Source organism: Oreochromis aureus, linkage group 23, assembly GCF_013358895.1.
Source record: "Oreochromis aureus strain Israel breed Guangdong linkage group 23, ZZ_aureus, whole genome shotgun sequence".
NCBI classification, from domain to species: domain Eukaryota; kingdom Metazoa; phylum Chordata; class Actinopteri; order Cichliformes; family Cichlidae; genus Oreochromis; species Oreochromis aureus.
Window position 1 is genome coordinate 25,738,610 of NC_052963.1, and position 24,940 is coordinate 25,763,549.

General features: G+C 38.5%; 1 protein-coding gene and 1 long non-coding RNA gene across 2 annotated transcripts in view; both read right to left on the reverse strand.

Moving 5' to 3' along the window:
* Positions 1–310: 310 nt before the first annotated feature.
* LOC116321119 overlaps positions 311–24,940 on the reverse strand; it is a 72,810-nt gene continuing 48,180 nt past the window's right edge. Inside the window, exons 7-9 of the mRNA XM_039607042.1 lie at positions 6,137–6,298; positions 1,858–1,904; positions 311–1,721 (exon numbers count right to left, since the gene is read on the reverse strand). Coding sequence (XP_039462976.1) covers positions 1,177–1,721; positions 1,858–1,904; positions 6,137–6,298 — 754 coding nt within the window. The 3' untranslated portion in view covers positions 311–1,176. The remainder of the gene's footprint in view (positions 1,722–1,857; positions 1,905–6,136; positions 6,299–24,940) is intronic.
* Positions 21,697–23,589, reverse strand: LOC120436103. The gene is made up of 3 exons (XR_005610139.1): positions 23,454–23,589; positions 23,121–23,219; positions 21,697–21,751 (listed from the first exon to the last, which is right to left on the reverse strand). It is a non-coding gene; the product is annotated as an uncharacterized LOC120436103 (long non-coding RNA).

A 24,940-nucleotide genomic window follows, 5' to 3' on the forward strand; every position in this document is an offset into this window, starting at 1 on the left:
TTTTTTTCTCTTTATCTCTCTCTCTTATATTTTTTTTTTAATTTTTATATAGAACTGACATGTAATTTATTTTGGTATTAAGAAAAGATGGGTGCAGAACATAAATATAAACAGAAAAGTATAGTTCCTTCAACACTGGAGGAAATTGTCCCGTAACAGTGAAGCCTAAGATATGACAAGAAAGAAATTATTCAGCACATAAAATCAGAGATAAAAACGATGATCAGCGACCAAAAATTAAATTAAACGTAAAGGAAGCAAAGAAACATTTAAAGCATGTGAACATTTATAAGACTTTTATTCATTTTTTTCTCACAAATTTGAGAATGTTTAGCATCAGTGTTATCATCAATTCTACTTCACAGGTAGAAAATGAAGGAACAAATTAGATATTTAATGAGAGCCAGTTGTGAATATCAGAATGTAGTTTATTTTTTACGTGCAGAGGGACAAATCATCAACTTAGAGTCAAACTCTTTCACAGTTAGAGATGGCAGTTTTAAAGACTAAAAACTCCCTGAAAATTCATCATATTTTAAACATGAAAATGAAAATGAATATTTTGACCATGTACAAGTTATCTGTTTTCTCTGCTGATCAAACTGGAGAGGCTCAATGTAATATGCTGGCTAGTCAGACTCAGTTTTAGTTTAGAATTAAAGTAGAAAATAATGATTCAGAATTGTACAATGTTGGGAACTACACTTATAACTGTTTTCTAATGGATTATCTAAGCAACTATAGGCAAGCTAACGTCCAGCCATCATTTCCACATTCTAACAGCAAAAATAAAAATCACAGTGAATTGTGGCTGCTCCCCAAACATGTATCTATTGGACAATAATGTGTAAATGTCTCTGAACAGTTTGTAAATTCATCTTTTGTGTCAAACTAAGTGCCCCTGACACAAACTGAAGTGTCTCAGATGAATTATGCTTCAGAGATACACAACACACAAATATTCACCATGAACTTTAAAACACAGAAAAACAACATGTGGATCCTGGAATAATCGTAGCTTCCATCTTTCAAGCACTGAAGAGGAAGACGATTGCAAGAAATCATTTAGAACAGTTTAAAACAACAACTGATTGAATCCATGAAATTGAAAATGTGTTTCTGATTGAAAGAGACAAACATGCACAACATAAACAGTGAGAGTGCTTCACACTCAACTCAGCACAGACACACTGAGGAACCAGGAAACCAGACTGTAAATCCAGGATAAAGAGGTTCAGTGAATGTGGTGTTGAAGGTGTGGAGGTGGATCAGAGTGTCAGAGGAGACTCTGTAGAAGGACAGAGTGCCAGCAGGATGATCCACATATACTGTTACTTTGTTAGAGACAGAGGAGGGGGGGGAGGAGGGGGGGTACAGATATGTTTCTCTGCTACCATGAACGACAGAGTAACCCTTAACTTCAGAGCAGAACAGACTCCAAGACTGATCATTTCTTCCAAACAAACAGTCTTTACTGTCTCCTTTCCTTTCGATTCTTCTGTAACTCACTGATATTTGAACCTCTACTTTCCACTCGACCTCCCAGTAACAGCGACCAGTCAGACCATTTTTACACAACAGCTGAGGATACTGGGAATCAAATCTGTCTGTATGATCAGGATATGTCTGATCCTCCTCCACATGTGTCACCTTCCTGTTGTTGTCAGAAAGCTTGAGGTTTGTGTGTACTGTGTTTGTGTCGATTGTGAGTTGACAGGAATCTGATGGAGAGAACAAACACAATCCAGCTGCAGTTATTGATCCATCATCTGAGATGTGAATGAGTGATGTGACAGTTTAAAGATGGTTGAATGTGTGCTGCTTTGTTTTCATGAATCACATTAAAAACACACTTACACTTCCTCAGACCTGGTGTCAACCATTGTTCTCCAGCAGGCTCCACCCTGAAAGGAGGAGGGGGGTCAGACCAGCACAGTCTCTTTCAGCATGCACACATGGACATTACATCGCTCTCATACACATAATGTTAGACACTGATAAAGGAATATTTGGGCACATACACTTCAATCCATACATGGAGGAAATTTCTGATGATTTCAACTGATCCTGGATAAACAGTCGCATAGACAGAGAATTTATTTAATCCCACACTGGCGAAAGATTACTTGTTACAGCAGCATAAGGGACAGAGAGTCCCTTGTGCTTTTCAGAGTGAAAAGTGAATTAAAGAAATATTAGAAATGTAAAAATAGAAAAAGGTAAATAATGGGTCTATGGGTCTCACGGACTGGGCAGGACAAAGCTGGCCCTGTAAAGGATAAGCGGAAGGGAGTGGATGGATGTGGAAATCACCAGAAGGTCCTTTCAATTTTGAAATCAGGTCTTAGTTTCTCTTACCGCAATACCTGACATATACCAATCAGGCAGGACATTAAGACCTGCTGCCTAATTGTGTTGGTCCCCCTTGCCAAAACAGCAACAGCTGTGATGCACTGTGTATTCTGACACATAAGAACCAAATCTAATCATATATGGTTCTATATACCAGATTTCAGGTTGTTTGCAGTTCAAGCTACAGTGGCTTTTCCATTGAATGGGACCAAAGGTTAAAACCTTTGCTCCACATGTGCATCAGTGAACCTTGGTCGCTCATGACGCTGTCCCTGGTCCACCACTGTTCCCTGGACCACTTTTGAAAGATACTGACCACTGCAGACTGGGAACCGATAATAACTGCTCCAGTTTTGGAGATGCTCTGATCCAGTCATTGGGACATCACAATTTGGTCGTTGTCAAACTCACTCAAATTTTTACATTTGCCCATTTTTCCTGTTTCTTACTCAATCTTGAGGACAAGTTATTCACTTGCTCCCTATTGTATGCCACAAACTAAGACGTTAGTGATTTTCACTTTACCTGTTAGTGGTCATAATGTTACGCCTGATCTGTGTATAAAACAAAATACGCTGTTTTGACTGCAGTGAAATATTGGTTCAGAAGCTTTTGCTCTCTTTAAAAATATTTTCATTTTCCTCCCTGGGTTAAAATATTTTTAAATGTTACCTAAAAGAGACAAAAAGAAGCAGTGTGTGGCAGTTTAAAGAGCACCTGTATATGTTAATTATAGGTTAGTTATTATCTTCCCCAAGTAGGTTATAATTGTGTTTGGGGTAGTTTCTCTTTGTTAACAGGATTATGCTAATGGTTAGATTGGCACAAAGATTTTATTAAGAGTGCTATTTAAGAGGGGTGGCTGTAGCTTGGAGGTAGAGCAGGTCATCTAATGGATGGATGTGCTTGGATGAATGTGGCATGCTGTATAGGGATGGGAATCGAAAACCGGTTCCCACTGTTTCAATTAATTGGAATTGTTTGTCATCTTTGCAAACGATTCCCCTATCGATTCCAGCCGCCTCCACGTCACCATGTTGCGGAGCGTCACTTACCTGGCAGGAAACATGACGCCTAAGTGGCTCAAACGCTCAAAAGTTTGGTTATACTTTACGAGAACAGATGACAACAGGGCAACTTGCAATACTTGCAAAGTAGATATTTCATTTAAGGGAGGAAACACTACGAATATGCAAAAGCATTTGCTCACAAAACATGCGATAACCTTAAATGAATGTCATGTTTTTAATTCCGCTCCGGACTCGTGAATCTCAACCCAGCAGCAGCGGTAACGTTTGCACGTCCTCTCCCATTAATGCGTCAGGTAAATAATCAACTAACATTGCATATTATGTTAGCGCGATCTGCCTTATTACAAAACCTGCTATAGAGATTGAAAATGTGACGGCATTCAGGGGTAAAACCGAAAGGATTCTGGGAACTCATGGCAAGAGGTACTAGCGCACGCAGGCTTTCAATTGAACTCAGTTACACAGCGATAAAAAGAAACACAAAAAATGGCAAGAAGCTGTTGTATTATTAACTGCAGTAGCCAGTCGCATGACAGCCACGGGAAGCCCACGGGTAAAGAGATCGGTTGTTATCGGATTAGGTCGTTGAAGAGAAATTGTTCAAGCCATGTTTCCGAAGTAACAAAGAGCCGACGGATGGCCTGGATTGCAGCCATTCAAAGACCAAATATAACGTCCGAGAACACTCCAGCTCACATGTTAGTCTGCCCCAAGCATTCCCACAAAGGTCAGTGTTTTGTAGTAGTTAATACGTCATTTTTCTTAACATAATTAGTGATATAGGTTATAAGCAAGTCCGGCACTGAACAGAAATTGTCGTGCTATGCTCCTTTGTTTATTGTGCATAAATAGTGAATTGTCCTGACACAATATTGCGTTTCGCTTCTGTTATTACCACGGTACATTGACAAAAACATATACTTTTATTCACAGGATAAAACAGTTGTTTTGTATCACTAATTGCCCAGTACGATTACAACATACAATATTATTGTCACTGCTACATTTCTGTAATGCGTACCAGAAATTATTTCCACTACTAATTAATTACTGTTGAGCTTAAAGGTCCTATTAATAAACGGTTAAAGAATGTGTATTCATGAAGACGATTTGTGAGACTGGTAAACTTACCATACGTACGATGGTCTTTCGTTCTACACGGTGTATTTCAAGGTCCTGTATCCATCCGTCGGTAAACTGTACCTGGGCTTGTTGCAGTGACCTGAAGTTACTAAACTTCATGAGTGTATGCACTCACTCCAAGAACCGTATAATTATAAATATGAGCGTGGTGAAAGTTGGGCAGCACGCTAACGTCTTTTGTCCACTTTGTGTGCTCGTAAGGGTCTAACCCTTTCACTCCTTTGATTTTTTCCTCATGTCTTTTCTTTGACTTTTCGTCGAGTCTGTCTTTGTACGGTCCGGCATTATTCTCCTTCGTTTTGTACATTCCTTTTTTGGGGGGCAAAGAAAAACCAAGAAGGTATTGGAACCGTAGAATGAATGTTTTGCGGTACTGCAAATGCTTGCATTTGATGCGGTACTTGGATTGTTTTGCCATGAGTTCCCGGCATGCAATGCGCGAAAGTCACGTGATCTGTCAATCTCTATTACTATGCGTTGCATTAAGGTGACCATGATGAGAGAGACAGAGTCTGGCTGGCAGTTCTCGCTGCAGTCTACCGTTAGCGTCTCCTTTCAGGCCAGGATACATGAATGTCACCAAGCAGTTGCTAAGTTTGTGGTAAAAGGCTTGCACCCATTTGCCACAGCAGATGCCCCCGATTTTCAGTAAGTGAATGTGTTTACTTGTAGGCAGGGACATTACTGGATATTCTTGTGTAATTGCTACAGAATAATTTATGTTATACTTTCTTATTGCTACAGAAGAAAATTAATTTTATTAATATTTTACATTTACAATTTTTTTTTTTTTTCTGGGGACCCCGTGACACCCCATCAAAGAGCCGTGGATCTCTTAACATCTCACTGTTGGGTTTGTAAGGCCATGTTACTCCTAAATTTCTATCTTGTTCACAGAGAAGATATAAAACAAAGTTCTAGACTAATCGACCTGTGTGTTCTCCTTTTTTGAAATTAAGAATCGATAAGAGAATCGATAAAGAATCGAATCATTAAACAGAATCGAAAATGGAATCGGAATCGTGAAAATCTTATCAATTCCCATCCCTAATAGAGGACTTTAAATACCATTATTCTATGTTGTGCACTAATTTAGAAAAACACCGACTCTTGTTTAATAAAAAGTGCTATGAATAAAAACTTTTTTTTTTTAAAAATTCTGCAAGCTTGCATGCTTTAAAATATACAGTGAACATTTTCCTGTGGTTGTCAGGTGCTTCCACAGTTTTGATTATAAACATTTACTAATGATTTAAATTTGATCAAGCCAGGCTGAAAGTTTTTCCTGCTTACAGTCTTTATGTTAAGCTAGAATAAACATGCACTAAACCTTTCTCTGTAAAAAAAACCAAAAAAACCAACCCAAAACTACAGAAATACTGAAAATGAGAAAATAGGTAAACATACACAGATCTATCCAAATGTTGAATAAATGGTGACCGTCTACACAAATACCTCTTGTTATTGTTCAATTAGACTCGTGTTTATGTTGTAAAATGAGGAAAGATTTTTCTCAATGTGTTATGGCTCATGTCACATCTACATGAAACAAAGAAGGACACAGAAAATGTTTCCAGCTCTTTCTCCTCTATCAGATATTCTTTCCATACCTGAGAGTGTCCAGTCTCAAGTGTTGATCCTTTAGCAGCTTCATTCCAGAGTCTCCAGGATGATTGTAGCTCAGGTCCAGCAGTTTCAGATTTGAGGGGTTGGAGCTCAGGGCTGAAGCTATAGAAGCAAAGCCTTCCTCTGTGATCAGACAGCCTGAAAGACTGCAAACACACAAAATAACAGTCCATCTGTGAACACTTTATTTTAAAAGTTTGTTTTTCTAGTTTAAAAAAAAAAATCATATCCATATTCATGTCCATCCATTAAATCGATGTATCTTTATTTACAGTGACCACATGCAACAGACAACAACAGCTATCTCAAGTTGTTAAATTGTGTAAGGAGTTATTCCAGCATGACTAAAATGTGGTTCAGAGTCACCTGATCCAGTCCTAACTCTAAGCTATAAGTATAAAGGATGTATCTCCAAAAGTTGAATCTGTTCATCTGGACGTAGCGTTTTGTGGGAGAAACGTTTCGTCACTCATCCAAGTGACTTCTTCAGTCTCAGCTGACTGCAGGTTTCCCCAAACCTTATAAACAGTACATTTGCATAATGACTGAAACCAGCCCACTGAAGGAACAATGGGCTGTGAGGTCAGTTCATAATCATAATTATGCAAATTCCCATGACCATTGATCAACAATCACTGACCAAAACCCACTGATCAAAGAACACTGATCAATGGCCATGAGTACCATTCACAGAGAGTTGGGGAATGGCTGCAATCACAGCGTTGTAAGATGGCGAAAGATGTACCCTTAGGCCCCCTCCTCGATTCAGAGATGGTCTTTCCCTTTTCACGTAAATGGCCTCCTTGACTCCGCGCTCAAACCAGTGTTCTTCCCTGTCCAGGATGTGTACATCTGGACAGGGAATCATCTACTCTTTCAACGATGAGGATGTACACATCCTGGACAGGGAAGAACGCTGGTTTGAGCGCGGAGTCAAGGAGGCCATTTACGTGAAAAGGAAAGACCATCTCTGAATCGAGGAGGGGCCTAAGGGTACATCTTTCGCCATCTTACAACGCTGTGATTGCAGCCATTCCCAAACTCTGTGAATGGTACTCATGGCCATTGATCAGTGTTCTTTGATCAGTGGGTTTTGGTCAGTGATTGTTGATCAATGGTCATGGGAATTTGCATAATTATGATTATGAACTGACCTCACAGCCCATTGTTCCTTCAGTGGCTGGCTGGTTTCAGTCATTATGCAAATGTACTGTTTATAAGGTTTGGGGAAACCTGCAGTCAGCTGAGACTGAAGAAGTCACTTGGATGAGTGACGAAACGTTTCTCCCACAAAACGCTACGTCCAGATGAACAGATTCAACTTTTGGAGATTTACTTTCCTGGATGATTGAGAATGCATCAAGACGATATAAAGGATGTATTTTTTTCTGAACCCAAATTTGGAGCTGGTTCCATAGAAGAGAGACCTTGATACTAGTTACACAAACTCTATAAGCCATAAGTAAGTCTGCAGTCTTTGTGTCAAGTGCTCCATGTTGATTGATTATTCAAGACTACATGCAGAGGGTGAAATAATTATTGAACACATAATGTATTTTCTTAGTAAATGTATTTCTAAAGGTGCTATTGGCATGAAATTCTCACCAGATATGCGTAACAACCCATCCAACCCACATGTGCAAAGAAATCACAATATAGATGTCCTTAAATTAAGTTTTGTGTAATAATTAGTGACACAGGGAAAATGTTTCTAGTGTTGAACATACTAAAATTTATTTGATCTTCTGTCTAAAAGCCTTTGTTGGTGGCGACATCTTCAAGATGCCTCCTGTATGGAGAAATTAGTCACATGCATTGCTCAGGTGTGATTTTGGCCCATTCTTTATTAAAAATAGTCTTCAAATCCTGAAGGCTCCATTCTACAAACTCTAAGCTTTAGTTCTTCATAGATTTTCAGTTGGATTCGGGGTAGGTGGTTGGCTGGGCCATTATAGCAGCTTTACTTTCTTTGAAACCAACTGAGAGTTTCCTTGGCTGTTTGGGATCATTGTCTTGCTGAAACATCCACCCTCATTTCATTTTCATCATTCTGGCAGACGGCAGCTGATTTTCATCAAGAATGTCCTGTTGCATTTTTCCAAACCTCCTTCCTTCAATTATATTAAGGGTGCAAGTGCCCTGTCCTGAAAAATAGTGATACACTATGATGTTCCCACATCCAAAGCTCACTGTTGGTGTTTTTGGTGTGATGTGCAGTTCCCTTTGACCTCCAAACATGGTGTAAATTATGGCATCCAAACATGGCATTTTAATTTTGATCCAATCTGAACAGACTATATTCTTGTAGTATTTCAAAGGCTTGTCTAAATATTTTTCATCAAACTCATGCTGTTTCTTCATCAATGGAGTCTTGAGTGGTCAGTGTGCATACAGGGCATGGTGGTTGAGTGCATTACTCATAGTTTTCTTTGAAACAATTATACCTGCTGTTTCCAGGTCTTTCTGTAGCTCTTCACAAGTGGTTGTTGGATCTTGGATAAACTCTTCTGATAATTCCTTTCACTCTTCTGTCTGAAATTTTGTGGGGAGCACCTGGTCATTGTCAGTTTATGTTGAAATGATGCTCTTTTTACTTCTGGAATAAGGCTCCAACACTGCTCACTGGAACCTTCAGTAGTTTAGAAATTCTTCTGTAGCCTATACTATCAGTATGCTTTGCAGCAATAACATTGTGAAGGTCTTGAGAGAGCTCATCAGTGATACACAAAATCAGATATTTCTTGTGTGATGCCTTGGTAATGAGACACATTTTTATAAGCCATCATTTGGGACTAAGACAAGTCATGTTAATTTGCACTGAGTGGCAAAATTGCTTTCTAATTACCATGATGTTCCAAGTCTTTTTACACCTCTATTGCTTCGTGTGTTCAATACTTTTTCCCTGTGCCATTTCTTATTGTCACACATAATTCATGGCCCTCTTTGGATGATTTCTTTGAATGTGGATTGGATGAGTTGTTACTGACATCTGGTGATAATTTCATGTCAACAGCAACAAATAGAAATTTATTTAATTAGAACATTGGTGACGTGCCTTTTTTTTTTTTTGTTGCTGGTGTAAATGAGAAGAGGTTGTTTCTCTGGATATAAAAGGAAGCTGATGATAAAAAGCCAATATGGAAGAAATATGATCTCTCTGCAATTATAGGGAACAAATCAGAGTTAGCATTAGAGTTGTAATAATATGGGTTCCACTCAGTATTTAACTCAGTTTAATCCTCCTGTGTTACCCATCTGTGAAGTGTCAGTACTATTAAGAAGACAATCTACCTGCACTGAAAAAAAGGCCATGTTGGATTTACTTGATTCAGTAGTGGACATTGGTTGCACACAAATGTTTTGCTTTGGCAGAAACTTAAACAACTGAGTTAAATCAACACAACTTTTTCATATTCAATAAACCTGTGCATTTTGTGTTCATAAAACGTGATTGAAACATGTTTAGATGAAGTAAGTTGAGCTCTTGGAATATTTTAATCCTTCACAATTTTGTCATTTTATTTCAACACTATTCAATTACTTTTACCCCAATACTACTTGGTCACTTAAATACTACATGTTGTCTTCATATTACATAATGTTCAACAAAGTCTAAAGTCTGGTTACCATAAAAATTGAATGGATCTACAACAACTACCATCCTCTTATCTTTATCCTGGTTGCAGGGGTGCTGGGAAATAACCCTGAAGTGATAGATTACAAGCCAGGGTACACCCTGGACAACTCACAAGTCTATCACAAACAACCATTTAGAATCACCAATTAACCGAACTCTAACACCTGCATGACATTTAACTGTGGGAAGAAACCAGAATACTCAGTGCAAACTAGCTAGATTGTGGATTTGAACCCAGGACCTTCTTACTGTGAAGCAACAGCACTAATACATGTGGTGTGTGTGTAGTTGTCTGCCTCTTGTAACTCCAGTGATTTTCCTGCAGTTTGACATCTCATGCGATCTTGTGAATTTCATGAGTTCAGCAACTAACCACTCTTACTAGATTGCATCATGTCATCTCAACAAGAACAAATTAAGCTGTTGAATTTCGTACAGATCCTTCATGATTTAATTACGGTCATAGAAACAGGAAATTATTGTGTTTCAATTACAAGTCAGACTTTTTTAATGTAACAACCACCCAATTTAATTTTTTGGTATACCAAAAAAAGTAGAGGCGGCTGCTCGACTTGACTGAGATGGATGCCTTCCTGAAACCACGATCCAAAGCGCGTAAGACTGAAATCCCGTGCAGTGTCGCAGTAAGTTATTGACTTACTTCACTCGAACATGATATGAACAATTTAATCTAGCCTCTCTGCATATCTCTGCATTTCTCTGGATTTAAAATAGCCTGGTAACTGGTGTATGTTCAAACCAGTATCATGCATATCAGTAATTTTTATCAGTTCAAAAACAAAATAATTTGAATATAAAAAAAACCCTTTAAGACAGTAACTCAGAGTCTAACAATCCAACCAAATTTGATTCAAAAGTGACTTGAGAATTCTATACAGGTTTTAGTGGCTTTTATTTTCAGTGGTAATCAGTGGAAAAGTCTGAAATCTGACCTGATAGTTTCCAGTTTCCAGTAAACACTCTTGAAGCCAACAGACAAAAGCTTCACTCCTGAATCCCCCAGGTTGTTGTTACTCAGGTCGAGCTCTCTCAGACTAAAGGATGAGGATCTGAGAAGTGAGCACAGAGCTTCACAGCTTCTCTCTGAGAGGTTACAGCCACTCAGTCTGAAAAACAATGATGTTTGTGATCAGATGAAATCACTTAATGTTGAACCTAGAAAACAAAAACAAAGTATGCGCTACAGTCCATGGTTAACTAAAATAAATTGGTCTGAAATTTGTCAGACATAAAACACTTCAAATTTGCCCAATAAAAAACACAGCTATACCTATGTAGCTGTATTTCACTACATGTTGTACTCTGTATATTTGTGTATTTGACAAATAAAGGTTGTTTGTTTGTTTGTTTTGTTGTATATAATTAAATCTAAACCAGTGAGAAGCTGGTAGAGTTAGTCATACTTGTGTAGTACTCACTGGCACAGACACACTAGGCAGAGTCTGTGTTTTGTTTTGTTCTGTTTTGTTCAGGTAAGTAGAAAAAACATTTTGAACAGACAGAGATAGGCCCATATTTACTTACAGAGCTTTGCTGGAAGCGTTGACCACTGGCAGCAGCCTCAGAAGAGCCTCCTCTGAAGCAGAGTATTTCTTCAGGTCAAAAACCTTCATATCTTTTTCTGATGACAATAAGATGAAGACCAGAGCTGACCAGTGAGCAGGAGACAGTTTTTCTGCAGAGAGACTTCCTGATCTCAGGGACTTTTGGATCTCCTCTACAAGGGAATGATCATTCAGTTCATTGAGACAGTGAAAAAGGTTAATGTTATTCTCTGCAGACAGATTCTCACTGATCATCTTCTTGATGTACTGAACTGTTTCCTTATTGGTCTGTGAGCTTCTCACTGTCTGTGTAAGCAAGCCTTGTAGGAGAGCCTGATTGGTCTCAAGTGAAAGACCCAGGAGGAAACGAAGGAACAAGTCCAAGTGTCCATTTGGACTCTGTAAGGCTTTGTCCACAGCAGTCTCGTAGAAATGTTTCTCTGTTTCAGATTGACGGGATGTTTTTTGTTTCTCTTCCAGCAGATTGACTCCAGAGTTGATGAAGGTCTGATGGACATGAAGAGCAGCCAGAAACTCTTGAACACTGAGATGAACAAAGCAGAACACCTTGTCCTGGTACAGTCCTCTCTCCTCTCTAAAGATCTGTGTGAACACTCCTGAGTACACTGAGGCTGCTCTGATATCGATGCCACACTCTGTCAGGTCTGATTCATAGAAGATCAGGTTTCCTTTCTGCAGCTGCTCGAAAGCCAGTTTTCCCAGAGACTCAATCATCTTCCTGCTCTCTGGACTCCAGTGTGGATCTGTCTCAGCTCCTCCATCATACTTGACTTTTTTCACTTTGACCTGAACCACCAGGAAGTGGATGTACATCTCAGTCAGGGTCTTGGGCAGCTGTCCTCCCTCTCTGGTTTTCAGCACATCCTCCAGAACTGTAGCAGTGATCCAGCAAAAAACTGGGATGTGGCACATGATGTGGAGGCTTCGTGATGTCTTGATGTGGGAGAATATCCTGCTGGCCTGCTGTTCATTTCTGAACCTCTTCCTGAAGTACTCCTCTTTCTGTGGGTCATTGAACCCCCTGATCTCTGTCAACATGTCAAAACAACAGGGAGGGATCTGATTGGTTGCAGCAGGTCGTGTGGTTATCCAGAGGCGAGCAGAGGGAAGAAGATTCCCCCTGATGAGGTTTATCAATAGCACGTCCACTGAGTTGGATAGTGTAGGGTCAGTTAGGATTTTAGTTTTGTGGAAGTCCAGAGGAAGTCGACACTCATCCAGACCATCAAAGATAAAAACAACCTGGAAGTCTTCAAAGCTGCAGATTCCTGCTTTTTTGGTTTCAGTAAAGAAGTGATGAACAAGTTCCACCAAGCTGAACTTTTCCTCTTTCAGCAAATTCAGCTCTCTGAAAGTGAATGGAAATATGAGCTGGATGTCCTGGTTGGTTTTGTCTTCAGCCCAGTCCAGAGTGAACTTCTGTGTTAAGACTGTTTTCCCAATGCCAGCCACTCCTTTTGTCAGCACTGTTCTGATTGGTTTATCGCTTCTAGGTAAGGCTTTAAAGATGTCTTCTGGTCTGATTGTTAATTCTTCTACTCTGATTCTTGTTTCTGGTCTGTATTGTTTCCTGGATGCTGTTTCAATCTGTCTGACCTCATGTTCATCATTGACTTCTGCAGTCCCTCCCTCTGTGATGTAGAGCTCTGTGTAGATCTGATTCAGAAGTGTTGGGTTTCCTGCTTTAGCGATCCCCTCAAACACACACTTGAACTTCTCCTTCAGCGAAGATTTGAGTTCATGTTGAAAATCTGGAGCAAATATTTCTAAAAAGACAGAATAAATACATTTAATGATGGAATTATTATTCAGTAAATACCCCTACGTCTTTCGTCCCCCCAAAGTAGGTTTTTGAATCTATGTTGGTGTATCCTTTCATATATCCTTCAATTTCCCATTTATGCAGCATCTTAACCCTTTAAGACCTACCATAGAACCAATTCCGCCAGAGCGGATATTTTACATGCTGTAGTGCCATTTTTGGGAGCATTTCAAGTTGCTATACATCAATACAACTGTTATAGACCAAATTTTAGTAATATGTATGCATTAAGTCCATAGAAACTACATAAATTGCAAAAAAGTGCAATAAACTACAAAAAAAATTGAAAATCGTTTTTGATTTTTTTTTTTTACATATATTTCTAGTTAGAGAAATTTAAGAGGTTTATTCCTCAAAACTGTAAATACAAAAAGTTGCACAAAATAGTTTCCAACCACAGGAAATTTATTTTGAGTGTCTTCATAGTTTCATTTTTGAGATACACCAATTTTTATATACTGCAGGAAAAACGAAAATAAATATTATAATTCACATTTTCAAAAAAAACCCCCAGCATGTGCATCAACATGAACTATTTCCAGCAGTGCAATTTGAGTTCAAAGCATTGTTAAGGTTCAAAAATATAGGGAAGGAAACACAGGAGGAATGCAAGTAACCACACTGGTCCAAAGGGTAAAGACGATGATTTTAATGAAATGACACGCGTGGGAGAATGAGCGGACTCCGTAAGCAGACAGCCCCACAATCTCATCCTCCTAACATCAAAATACAGTTTTATATGCATCAGAGTATATTTAGTGACGCCCCCTCATTGCGTCATCACATACATCAGCTTCAAAACCACAAATGTTCTATTTGACAACTCAAGGCACAATTAAAAGTACACTGGCTTCCATCTTCTCCCCGGTGGTTTCCCGTAAGCCAGCTCAGCTCTCGCATCGTGCATCTACTGCTTCATCAGTCAACTCTCACCTACACCCTAACAGTGTGTGTGTGTATGTCTCTCATGCGTGCACAGAGTGTGCATCTGCTCTCTGCACCTTAGTTGACCTCACGTGAGGCAACCAGGCTAAGGCCATCCTGTGTTGTGATGATCTTAACTTCTATGTAAAATGTATAAACTCATTATACAAACCCAGACTCTGGTTTTGGTTTCACTTTTGCAAAAGCACGCCGTTTCCTGTCAGCCTGCAACTCAGTTTTCTCACCCCCACGGAAGACTATATGTAAGAATATAAAACATTCGAAAACCTTTAAATTTTAGAACAACCTGTAATAAACCTGTTAATATTTGATTATGATAACCCCTGTAATATAAATTATAACTGAACCTGTAATAAAAACTAATATAATACCAATATATTTGAACATCTGAATGCATCTGAATGCAACATCACATGAAATGGTAATGACGATTATAAAATAGCAACAAATAATAGCAGTAAAATATTTCTATTCTCGATACTCCCTCTCTTGGTGACCCTTAAAAAGGGTCACCATACACTTATAACATTACTCTGACCCTCTCTAGAAATGCCAGCTCCCCCTAAGAACACTCCATGGGTAAAGTCAGGTTGTCCTTGGTCCCTCTCTCGTGGAAATCTTCTCCTGTAAAGGATAGAAAACACTCTCCCCCTACTTTATTCAAACCTGATTCCAGCTAATATTACTCAAAGCATGAACCTAATTTTGTATTTGGTTTTTTGACTTTTATTTTTATATCTCACTCAACCGTACTCAGCATTTGTGAACCTCTGAAAGCGTTGTCTTTAAGAGGATCAAAGGAAGCACGTCTCTGCATGTGCTTCCTATTGCTCCTTATCTGATCATCAACATCCTGTGCACAAACTGTCGCTGCTGCTGCAAGTTCCCCTCACCTAAAGTCACCTATCACAAGAAAATGTATCAAGGAAATCATCATAACGGCTTATTCTACTAAAAGGATAAAAAACAACCACTTTAATCATTACATGTAAACACATAGTTAATTGCTCCTAAATAAACTTCATCATAGCTAAAAGCTGAACTCTAACTGTATTTTGAACTCCCATTTCCTAGGTGATAACCTGTTTGAATCTATCATTTTATTTCATTTTGCTGCTTTTAATGTAATGGTACATTCTAATTATATTTTATCAGTCATTATATTTTATCAGTTTTAACCAAAATACATAAGCTTTTCCCCTTGGACCTGGTTTAAAGCAAAAACTTGATCCCTTCAACAAGTATTTGTTATCCTGTAACTGCATTTTATATAAGAGGACTAATTTAGAACTGCATGTGTTATCTCCATATTTTTCATGTTACCCAATTTAGTTACAAACGAAACTCCTATTCAGTTAAATGCTAAATGGATTTCAGGCCTTTTGCCTGGAATCAATACTGTCAGGTCTTAATGAACTCTATATGTCTGTAAGCGTGTGCAATCCTTCAATAACTCAGGTCATTCTCACAGTAGATTGGCTAATCATAACGTTAACCAAAAGTTTATGACCCTCAAGAGACGACTCTCTGAGCCACAACTCCGTCAAAGGCACAAAAATGCAATGTGTATGAAAAATCATTTCTACATATATAATCTCCAATATTATTCATTCGAGTCCATACCACTCTTAACATCCTCATAAAAAGCTCTCCTCTACCCTAAAAATAAAAGAAATCCCACATTTTCTACTCATAAAATGTTCACTATTTTCCCCAAAGCATATCCTTTATTCCCACAGTTTCCCCTTTAAATTTGGTGTACAACTTCTTATTAACACCAGCAATTTATCTTCTAAACCTAATTCAGTTCATTTTAATCCTTTCTTTTAACAAGTCCTCAGTTTTACTATTTCTAGATTATCAAACAACCCCAATCATTATAAAATCCTAGTAAAACCCCTTTCAAATTAAACAAATTAAATCTTAAATCCTCTCTTTTTTTGACACATCTCATGTGGCAAAAACTCAACATGCTTCACCCAAGCTTAACAAATCAAAAGGAAAAAGGTTAGTCATTTCATTTCTCAGAACAGCTCAGCAATTCTCCTCTCCGGTGTTTTGCTCCAGCCCTGAAAACCTGTGTTTAAGGAACAAAATCAATTTAATCATCATGTCAAATCTTCTCCAACTCGCTGCTCCATTGAACTCTGGATCCTTGGAACTTCCTGGAAACAAAACCTTTACTCAACTCTCCCCCTATATGATCCAATCTGTGTCATGACACAAAATAACCTTAAACAAAACAGTTCTTAATCCTGAGTTACCTCAGTTAATGGTAACTTGCATCTCATCAACCAATGTTTCCTTTTAGCATTTTGCATTCTCCCAACAATATAATGTAATCCCATAATCTAACCCCAGTAAAAGAAATTTTCTCCAAGCATACATCAGCAACCCAAAATCAGCATCCCCAGATTTAAGTCTCCCACTTGTCCTTTCATTTATTTCCCCCCTTGGTCCCCTCACTCGCATTCACTCACATGCATTCACACACGATCTTTTGCTGATACTGCAGCCTTCTGCGCACGTCATCAGATGCTCCACATCAGCAAAATCAGTTCAATCATTTGTTTTATTTCGTTTTCCTTTTTAGGAAAATAGTTCTCTATACTTTTGACTGGATTGAATCGATCAATCCATTTTTAGACAGAGACTTGCCGATCAGTCTCTGATTGTAATCAATTATAATCCGTACTGCCCACCTGATTTTCGTACTTGGTAACTTTGTCAGCGTCGTCGGTTCACTCTCTTCCAGGCCTGCTTAGAACAAAAATGAAAAAGAGAGCTAATTATTAGCTCATCAAAGTACAAAACAAAATCACCTGACAGGTTTTTTCTCTAAGTGCACTGTTACAAAAACTATGGGCCCTTTTAGACATGTCCATGTTTATCAAAACTCCCTCTCTTGAAATAGAAACAACAGCCTCAAAATCTAAAACAATCTTAAATTTCACCCATTCAACACAATCGAAAACCTCGTCAAAAGATCAAAGACCGTTTTCATTCAGCACAAGATAAAACCAATTTCAACAACGTATCATCCTTAAATTATAAATTTCCTATCCAAATCTGCCCTCTGAACAGACCTGACCACCGTAATCAAATATCCTGATACTTTACCATTATATATTTCTCCCAATACTCTTCAACAGCCCCCGATCTCTCTTGAACTGAAAGCCTCCGACACACACGCACACAGGAAGTGTCTTTGTCACTCACTCACTCCAGCTAATTTGCATAAACCCACAGCTCAACAGCCAACTTAACAAGAGGAATACATGTTTAAACCTTATCACATTATTGAATTATTTTCATTTTCTTTCTATACTAATCACTTACTTTGATAAATCAGTGCAAGAGCACTCCTAAGTAATTACTCCTCTTTTTTTTTTTTGTTTTTTTCCATAACTCACTACCTTGTCATACAGCTTCGTTTGAGTTATTCCACAACTCTATTTTATCCAAGTGTGTTTTAAGTGTATTTTCTCCAACATTCACACCATTTTAACCCTCATGAAATTACCAGGCTGATTTAATTACGTATGTTTGTGTTCTTAGCCAGGTTTTAAATCATTATCTGTTCATTAATCTTCATGAGCTTATCTCTGTAAGGTTAGTGCATTTTCTGTTTGTATGTGTGATTCTTATAAATGTTTCTTTATGATCTTTGTGATCTTGTAAATGTTTCTTTTCCAGTGTTCCAAACTCCTTTTGACAGGGTGTGTTTTCTCTTTGGCTCATCACTGGTCATTGTGAATGACATTTCCCCTTCGTCTGTGCCCAGTGGCCTTACCTGTTAAATCCCGTCTCCTCCAGTGACTCCAAGGTCACTCCGGGACTTAGGTTCGAGCAATCGTGACTGCGCCTTGCCTTAGGTTGTCCCAGGGTTTCGAGGTGGGATCTTACCCGTCATGGGCTGTCCAGCCTTCCATGCCCGCCTACTACAGGAGCCCACTGGGCAAGGGTGTTATCAGGCCTAGGGGACACACTGGTTCTGGAAATTAAAGGAGTGTAAACTGCTTTCTTTATTAAACTTTCCAACAATAATTTCACATGTAACAGTTTGTGTACGCATGCGTTTTCAATTCATTAATGTAATTGTTAGTTCCTGTATTTATTTCTCTCAGTCTGTCTCTTTTCTAAAACCTGTAATTAATATAATTTTATTACTTTATTACTTTTTCTTAAAACATGCATCCGCTTCATCTTCTTAGAATTTAACTCTGTCTCTTTCTCTGGGTGCTCCCCTGACATCATCAGTCACACACACCTTCCTCTCACACACACTTTTAAATATTCTAACCTCTTTCAGACGCCATGACTCGTCTCACACACACTGCCTTCTCTCTCTCAAACTTCCATTTTCCACTCACTCAGACAAATCATGCAGAGTCACTCAAATCACATACTGACAGCATTCACACAGTTAAAATCACACAAAATACGCTTTCATACGAGTATTTTAAACATGCCTTCCATGATCAGAAAGAGCAAGTCAAAAGAAAAAGAAAAAGAAAACTGAAACCTCTCATCGTCTCACACCCCGCTTCTCCCCACACACACATAACTGAAAAATAAAACACACCAACATTTATGGCTCACGAAATATACATCTATCAAAATTCAGTCATTTACTATACATCCACACTAATATATTCAAACTGTATTCATACTCTCATAATAAGCAAAACCAACCTCTTATATACAGGCATTTAGCAAAGCGCTCAGTCCTCTCGAAAACTGAAACCACCCTCTCTGCGCGTCTCCGCTGCTCATTTGCATTTACACACCATCCGTGCACATCCGGCTGTGCATTACTGACACAGAGATTGATCCTACTCATAGATCTCATATTTTATATTACAGACGTCTTATTAATTACAACTGCACAGATTTTTTTAGGCCTTGTCGCTCCTACAAATTTCGAAAATTTTCCATAACCGACTCGAACGGGCAAACCTTCAGGTTTTTTGCGACCAATTTAACAGACCAGACTCGAACTGCTCTGTCCAGATTTCTAGCCCTAACTTACTTTACCGGTAGCCAAAAAAGCGCAAGAATAGGGGACTTGAACCCCTAGCTTATCTCAGGATGCCCTGTACCCCACGGTCAAGCCAAACCGAGCTAACCCTACTCGCCGGTAGGTCAACAATGCGCGTCCGCATCGAGGAGGGATCGCAACGTCCGGGCTATGCGCTTCTTAACAGACGCCGCTGTCGTCCTAGACAAATTTAGAATAATTTGAAACAACAATCTACACCCAACACAGGATTAAGATTGAGGACAACCCTCAACAGTTTTAGAGATTCCCCAGTCCTCTTCGGATGTTGCCCGAAACTATCCCTAGTCATCGCTAGGTGAAGGATAGATTTCTCTATCCAGCAGGGAGCGCCACCTCCGAGAAAGTTCTTAAGGGTTGCATAACCAATGGGACTTGAACCCACACAATAACCAAATTCCCTATCATTCTAAAGTTCACTTCGCAGTCCAACTGCTTTAATTCTCTTTTCATTCCTTTATTCTCATTACTCAGTACTGTCACTTATACTTCCTTATCATTATCATTACTTCAACCTTCAACTTTTCACCAAAATCAAAGCAGACATCTACCAGTAGTTTCAGTGAGTAGACTTTCAATTTACACAGCCCAATTTGACACACTTTGGTTCATAAGATCAACAGGTGGTGCCTACCTTTTGTTATATGCCGGCTTGTCACTCACTTTGACCACTGACCAATGCCTGAGCGCCTGACGCCCGGACCTTTCTCCGTCCTGTCTCACTTCCCCTCGGACGAAGCCCCCAAATGTTAAGGTTCAAAAATATAGGGAAGGAAACACAGGAGGAATGCAAGTAACCACACTGGTCCAAAGGGTAAAGACGATGATTTTAATGAAATGACACGCGTGGGAGAATGAGCGGACTCCGTAAGCAGACAGCCCCACAATCTCATCCTCCTAACATCAAAATACAGTTTTATATGCATCAGAGTATATTTAGTGACGCCCCTCATTGCGTCATCACATACATCAGCTTCAAAACCACAAATGTTCTATTTGACAACTCAAGGCACAATTAAAAGTACACTGGCTTCCATCTTCTCCCGGTGGTTTCCGTAAGCCAGCTCAGCTCTCGCATCGTGCATCTACTGCTTCATCAGTCAACTCTCACCTACACCCCTAACAGTGTGTGTGTGTATGTCTCTCTTGGCGTGCACAGAGTGTGCATCTGCTCTCTGCACCTTAGTTGACCTCACGTGAGGCAACCAGGCTAAGGCCATCCTGTGTTGTGATGATCTTAACTTCTATGTAAAATGTATAAACTCATTATACAAACCCAGACTCTGGTTTTGGTTTCACTTTTGCAAAAGCACGCCGTTTCCTGTCAGCCTGCAACTCAGTTTTCTCACCCACGGAAGACTATATGTAAGAATATAAAACATTCGAAAACCTTTAAATTTTAGAACAACCTGTAATAAACCTGTTAATATTTGATTATGATAACCCCTGTAATATAAATTATAACTGAACCTGTAATAAAAACTAATATAATACCAATATATTTGAACATCTGAATGCATCTGAATGCAACATCACATGAAATGGTAATGACGATTATAAAATAGCAACAAATAATAGCAGTAAAATATTTCTATTCTCGATAGCATCCCAGAAACTATACAGAAAAGCATAAAGCCAAATATGACTTTTAAAAACACCAGTATAGGTTTATAAGGCCCTGAAGGTAAAAAACAAAATTTTCCGCGAAAAGGACGTCACTTCCGGTTTCGGCCAGGTAATGGCCGACATACGATAGTTCGCGCTGACGTCTATTCCAACCTAGGAAGTGTTGCGAACAGCTGATCAGATCGGCAAAGCATGTTTCTGGAGTATTATGTTTTTGTTGCTGCAAGTGCTTTTTATGCAGTTTTTGCAAAGCTATATGTGGAAGGAAACTGTACCTAGGACAAGCTAATGGCATAACATGTATAACAAGTACAACTCCTCCGGTTTCATATGCAAAAAAAATTTGTGCACTACCTCACGTGGTTCCAGTTCTACAGAGACTTAAAAATAGTCATGCAAAACAGAGCGTGCCGACCGGTTTTAAAGGGTTAAATTTTTAAAGACATCCTCTTACTGCTCTGCAGAAAGTCAGCCAGTTCCTTCTGCTTCAGTTTCCTCAGGAAGTGCAGCGTTATTTTCACAAATGCTTGTCTGCTGTTTCTGGTCTCCTCTTTATCTTCATCATCTAAGACCCCCTCATCCTCTTTCTGACTCCCTAAGCATTCTGGGTAATCTGAACGCAGAGTCTTCTGGATCTTCTTCAGCTCATTCTTCACAAAAGTCATGATGTTGTCCTCCAGCAGCTGGAACAGAAGACGATATGAATAATCTATCCAGACTGAAATCATTGAACAAAACCTGAGCTCCATCATGATTACATTAACAATTCAGTGGTGTATAAAGTGCAGTATGGAGATCACAGTGAATAGAACCGATGTAAGAGCAGTTGTTCTACATGTACAGACCATAAATACAGAGTCCAAATCTGCTTGATGCTGCATGGCAGGTTGATCACTGGGAACCTTTGAACTCTCCTGGTCCACTCTATGAAGAATCATGAAGAATTAGTTCACATTATGACTTTCCACACAGAGATAAATACAAGCTAAAGGACACAAGATGTTTTGATGTTTCTCTTGGTGTTTCGTAAAATGGAGATCCTTCTCTCTGACATTTGAGAAGATCAGATCAGATGAGAAGTATGAAGAGTTTTATTTTTGAATTTGGTTTATTTTTATATTTACATTACATTTTTAAATTTTAAAGCCAAAAGAATACCCCACTCTTTTGTGAAGTACATCTCATGAGACAAAGAACTTTGTGAACATTATTCCCAGATCTTATCATCCATCTTCATTATTGTCCTTTTTGACAGGTGTTTGTGGATGAGGTCAAGTCAGAGTCAAAAATAATGGCTGTTATGTTTGTCTTAAAGGAACAAATAGTTAATCTACCTGACATTTTTAGCACTTAAAATGGGTTACCCTTCCAAGGTGAACCAAATTTCCACTAATTAGAAATTGATTTAACTTCAAACAATTTGCAATATGAAAAAGAGCCATAACTCATAACAATCACCCTGTGAACCTGTCATAAAATAAAAACTATTAAAAAAAATAACATTTCAAAACTACCCATTAGTACCAATTATTATCTTGAAGAATCAAATCTGCGCATCAACAGGTGTTCATATATTAGTAGCATAACATATGATATAAATGTACATAAAAACATGTTTATAAAGGTCAACAGAAATCAAGCACACAGGTAAAAACACCTACATAATAATTCCCGCTCCAGCATCATGTTCTTCCAGTGAACGTAACTCACAAAAAAAACACAACAGACCAGAACTGCCCCATTTTCTCTTTTTGAATGTATTTCTAAAGTGTGGACTTCAAACTATATGCCAGTTTTAAAATGGTGTTGATCTGTCAATTGTTATGCAAAATCATTTTTGTGAAGCTTTTTTCCTGAATACTGTGATCATGTTTAGTGCAGGAAGAAACAGTGAAAGCATGTTTTTCGAAGGAAAGCACACAAAGTAAACAAAAAACCCCAAAACATTACATTTGATTTCATTTGTAATTAATTTTAAACAGTTGTATAAAAATGCCTGAGACATTGGCTGCAAACTTATGTACTTTTTGCATGATTTTAGGTCAATTATGTTAATACAATATGTAAAACTGACACTTAGCTTCTTCACAGTACAAATGCATCAAAAAATATTCATTCTTCATTCTTTGACTGCTGTGTTTAAGGGAAAAAACAGAACTCAGAAACACACAGCTTTACATATGAACATAAAAGTGTGTGAAAAAGAGCTGAGCTGTGACATTAAACATGTTGGAATTTTTTTCAGAAAAAACAGTTCAACCTAAGTGAGTAGGAACATTTAGTGACACATTACCTCTCTGCAGCAGGAGTATTTTCTTTAAAATGAGGATTAAAATCCATTGACCTGTCGCTTTTTAAGGACACACAGCTGTGTTCAGGTTTCTGATACATCCTGACAGAGAAAAAAACCCAAAGCACACTTTAGGGTTAAGTTTTAAATTCTGTAAATAATTGTGAAACTAAAATAGTTTTGTATAAACTAGAAGAAAACAAATTACAAACACGATGAATATGATGGAGCAAACTACAGCAGATATAATAAATCATCCAAAACTCAAATCATTCTATTCAACAATTTGTCCTCAAATTTTTTTTTTGCCCCATTTTAATGCTGACACATACTTACTCTGTGTCAGATAGATGTCTTTGTTTCAAATCAATATCAAAATCCTTTGAATGGTCGCTCCTTAAGGACACACAGCTGGGTTCAGGTCCAGGTTGGTTCCTGTGAATAATGATGGAGCAGTGATGTGAGTGCTGAGCTGTGACATGGAGAAGAGTCATGGACAGTTAGAGATGGTCATCTCACCTCTGAGCTTTGGTCTGGCTCTCTCTGGCTCTTTTAGAGGGAGGGACTCCCTCCTCTCTGTCCTCACACTGATCCATGCTGCTGAATTCACATCCACATCAGCTCACACACACTTTCTACCTTCATCCGCAGAGGAAACACAAAAAAATTCATGCGTACATCAACTGAAATCCTCCTTTCCATCATGTGTGCTGTCCAAATATCAGCTGCTTCTTTCTGCTTCATCTCAGTGTCAGCTAAATGCAGTCAGACACCAGTGTGAGGCAGAGGAAGCTGCCATCAGCTGCTCTACTTCTACTATCAGTCCACTTGATGGAGACATGAAGCTCACACGATGCATTCACTGACACACACTGACTCACTGTGACTGAAAGCTTCAGTCTATTAATATTCAGTCAGTTCAATACATCTGAACAACATTTTAAAACATTTCCGCTGATCCATGACTCAAAGAGGATAAGCAGAGTTAAAAACTTCACTTTAATTATTCTTGTGTACTGTGCAGAGAACTGTACTGATTTGCTGTTAATAAGACCCCTCTGTCTAGTAGTGTATCTAGTAGTAATTGCTAGTATTAAAGTAGACAGCCAAACATTGATGTTACTAACTATTATCTACATTATCAATTAATTTTCAGTTTATAGGTTTTAATTTATGGGGTTTTTTTAAATAAAATTTTGAAATTCGAAGCTGAATGGAGTGTCCATCTGTTCACAGACTATGGATTAATCATCTGATCACTGCTCTATAATCATTCCTCCATATTTCTCTCCAATGTATGTCAGCATGGACAACACGCCGACGTCACATAAACACTGACACCTCTGATCATGTTAGCTAAACACTGCACATTAGCAAAAACTTCATGTATAGTTAAACAAGAATGAACATGGTTTAAGTGTTTGATGAATAAAATACATAAGTTAATAACTTGAATAAACTCACACATTATAACAAACTATTTTATTTTAGGACTGAATCAGCAGCACACTGTTGTGTTTGACTTTAATGGTGAGACTACAGTTTTCTCCTGGGAAACAAAAACCAACAAATTCAGTATCTGGATTAAACATCTGAATCTGATGTGACCGAGTTCTGACTGATGGTTTCTGATTCTCCTCCTGCTAAAGGCTCACAGTACACAGCTTTCCTGCATACACATGAACAGGACTAACCTTGGCACTAATCTGACTTTCGGACATTTCAGAGTTTCTTTTGCTGCTCAGAAACAAATACAGAAAAATTATGAACAATAATCTGTTCATTCACTCACACTCATGATTTTAAAAAAGCTAAATATTCAC